The 2,946-nt window shown below is 44.4% G+C and overlaps 1 protein-coding gene across 1 annotated transcript in view; it reads right to left on the reverse strand.

Moving 5' to 3' along the window:
- LOC116671237 (cytochrome P450 27C1-like) overlaps window positions 1–2,341 on the reverse strand; it is a 41,267-nt gene extending 38,926 nt beyond the window's left edge. The window contains 5 exon segments of the mRNA XM_032502371.1: window positions 1–89; window positions 273–482; window positions 808–1,007; window positions 1,318–1,508; window positions 1,796–2,341. The exon segment at window positions 1–89 is cut by the window's left edge and continues 6 nt beyond it. Of these exon segments, the coding sequence (XP_032358262.1) occupies window positions 1–89; window positions 273–482; window positions 808–1,007; window positions 1,318–1,508; window positions 1,796–2,086 (981 nt within the window). The 5' untranslated portion in view covers window positions 2,087–2,341.
- Window positions 2,342–2,946: the final 605 nt, after the last annotated feature.

The raw sequence follows: 2,946 nt of genomic DNA on the forward strand, positions 1-2,946 counted from the left end.
CATGTGTGTGAGCAGTCCCCCCTTCACCTCCTCTCCCCGCTCCAGCTGGGCCTTAATTTCGGTGAGCCTCTTATCAACATGAATACTGCCTGGGATCAGAAAGAGAAAGGTGGGATAAATGGAAAGGTGGGAAGGGTAAAAGAGGTTAGTGAAGGAAATGGAAAAAGGAATAGGTTATGTAACAGAGGGACCCCATACTGAAAACAGCTAAATAAGGTATTCTGTGGCTCTGAAGAAGCTTGGTCAAATATGAAAAAAATTACATCACTTACTGAATTTGAAGAGGCCGTCCCAGGAGAGACAGAACTCCTCCCATGGTTTGGGAATGACCGGTCGGAGCCACTTGGGGATCGCCCCGGCATACATGGTTGTCTTGAAGGAGCTGAACATGAGGTGCAGAGCACCGATGTAGTCTTGGGTTTCCTGGGGAATCTCATTTTCCAAACAGCCAAGTCGGGACTCATACAAAATGACCGCCACACCTGGAGACAAGACAAAGTCAAGGAAGAGGTAGACAGCTGTTCAATTTTCCAGTTGGAAAGCTGCAATGATTCCTTTCCATCACTTATTACCTTAAGAACAACTGAAATGTAACAGGTAAATTGTAATGTTGTAAATCTAATTTTAGAGGATTGAAGGAGATGGTTTGCGTATTTGTCTTTTTTTCTCTCTGCTATGACCTCATCCTGCATTCCTGTTGTCCTGTCTGATGGCCTCACTGATGTCCTTACCTCTTCACCTGCACTATCCTTTCAATTCCTCCATGCCCAACATTCAGTTCATTCACAAACAATTGTCTTTACAAACCTTCCATGGCATATTTGAAGAAGAGGTCATTCACGTTGAGAACAGTTGCTCCGTCAGACTCCTGGGTGCGCAGAATAGAAACTCTCTTGATGAGGTCATCTACCACTTGGTTCACATCATCAGAGAAGACTGCTACATCACGGGGACGCATGACAAGCTGCCTGAGCACGCTCCGCATCTTTAGCCAATCTTCTCCCTCACTGGAAAACAGGACATAAGAAACAAGGTACATTTTTGGCAAGGCATTTTTAGACTTATTGAGGAAATAGCCTTATGACGAAGCTGTTAAAAAACTGAAGTTTGATACCATATGAGTTCATAGATAGAAAAGCAGACAACCGAGAAGTAAAAGAGCATGCATACAAAAAATGAGCTAAGCTTAAAAATGTTTTTTGCTGTCCCCATCAACACATTTAGAAACTACGGTGATTATCCTGTCGATCCCCAAAGTCATTCAGTTCATAGGGATCTTTCTAGACTCAAAATCTCAAAGTTAATAGGGGGACTCACGCTGAGATGAGGCCAGTGGAACGGCCTCTCATGTCTCTGTACTCCTTCCAGTAGTCCATGTTACCTCTCTGAGGGGCCACACCCTCGGCCCTCAGCACCTCAGCCACCAGGTCACGGTCTGCCACTGAGACCACCAGCTGGGGCCCAAAACGGGATTTGAATATTTTGCCATACTTCTTCCTGTGCTCCATCTATAAAGCAGTAGTGACACAAACAGTAGTCCCATTTATGTCTTCTTCTTCTTCTGTAAGGGTTGTTTAGTCATGCTGCTAATTTCCAACTCCAAATTATCTCTACAGACTAATATCCAAGCGCTTTAACAAGATTGTCTTCTGCATTTTGTAAGGGAAAGAACACTCAGTGTTTTATGTAACTCACTTAAAGACAAAACCACCCTGGACTGCTGACCAGCAGCGGCCAAACTAATAGTGCGCTTTTACGCAGTGGTATAAAGAGAGGAATATATGAACACAATTACCTGAATTTCATGAACTCTGCTAAACCCGTCTCTCCAAAAGAACTCAATGAAGTTGGATAGGGCACTAGGTCCAGGCATTTCCTTCAGGGTCTTGATTCTGGTTTGCTTGCCAACATCAGCCAGTGTGATCAATCTGTCAGGTACAGCCACATCTCTAGCCGCAGAGGTCCCAAATTCCTTGCTGGCTGCTGACTTGTGCAACGTGCGTAAAACAAAAAACAGCTGCTTATTTAGCCGGTTGCATTGCAAATTCTTCCAGCATGCTGTCGTAAAATGATTCAGGATTGCCATTATTGTGATACTTTGGTTTCCGTGCGCAAAAAACTAGATATGATTCTCGAAGTCTAAAACCCGCAGAGTTCACATCTGCAAATCAAATGATCCTGGTACGCAGTCCTCAAGGTGTGCTATTGTAATGTTATGGTACTGTATTGTGGAACTCCTTTAAGGAGAATTGAACAACCTCAGAAGTGGAAGAGGATCGGATGTACGCTTCTAAAGAAGGTTGGATAGCTCTGTATGGTGTGGGCGTTGGGGTTCTTTTATTGGATGAGGAGTTCCAAAACAGAGATCGCACCAATCATTCCGCCTGTGTGCTTACAGACCACTTCTGGCGCGCACACACACACACACACACACACACACACACACACACACAACCACACACACACAATATTGGCTTAGTGTGACCTTAAGGTCACACTAAGCCAATTTGAATGTTCCCAGTGGTTACTTAACAAAATAAAATCTCTCCCACAGTCTTGCTCATACACACTGCAACTCTATACTGCTCAAAAATCCCTCTCTGCACACAGACACCCACATCAACATGTGTCAACCCGGCCAGTAGCATCCCGTAAAATTGGGTAGATTCATCGTGTCATCTCCTTGGTAATGAGCATGTGTGGAGCCGTCACCATTCCCTACTTACCCGCCTCGTGGGCCTTAATCTCGGTGAGCCTCTTATCAACGTGAATACTGCCTGGGATCAGACAGAGAAGGTGGGGTGAATGGAAAGATGGGAAAAAAGGGAAAAGTAGTGAAGGAAAGTGGAAAAAAGAGAACAGGTTATGTAACAGAGGGACCCCATACTCACACAATCCCATGGGACAGCTTAGAGATTTATATCCAATTTAACATTCCTCTCTATT

Source organism: Etheostoma spectabile, chromosome 1 (assembly GCF_008692095.1).
Source record: "Etheostoma spectabile isolate EspeVRDwgs_2016 chromosome 1, UIUC_Espe_1.0, whole genome shotgun sequence".
Lineage (NCBI taxonomy): Eukaryota > Metazoa > Chordata > Actinopteri > Perciformes > Percidae > Etheostoma > Etheostoma spectabile.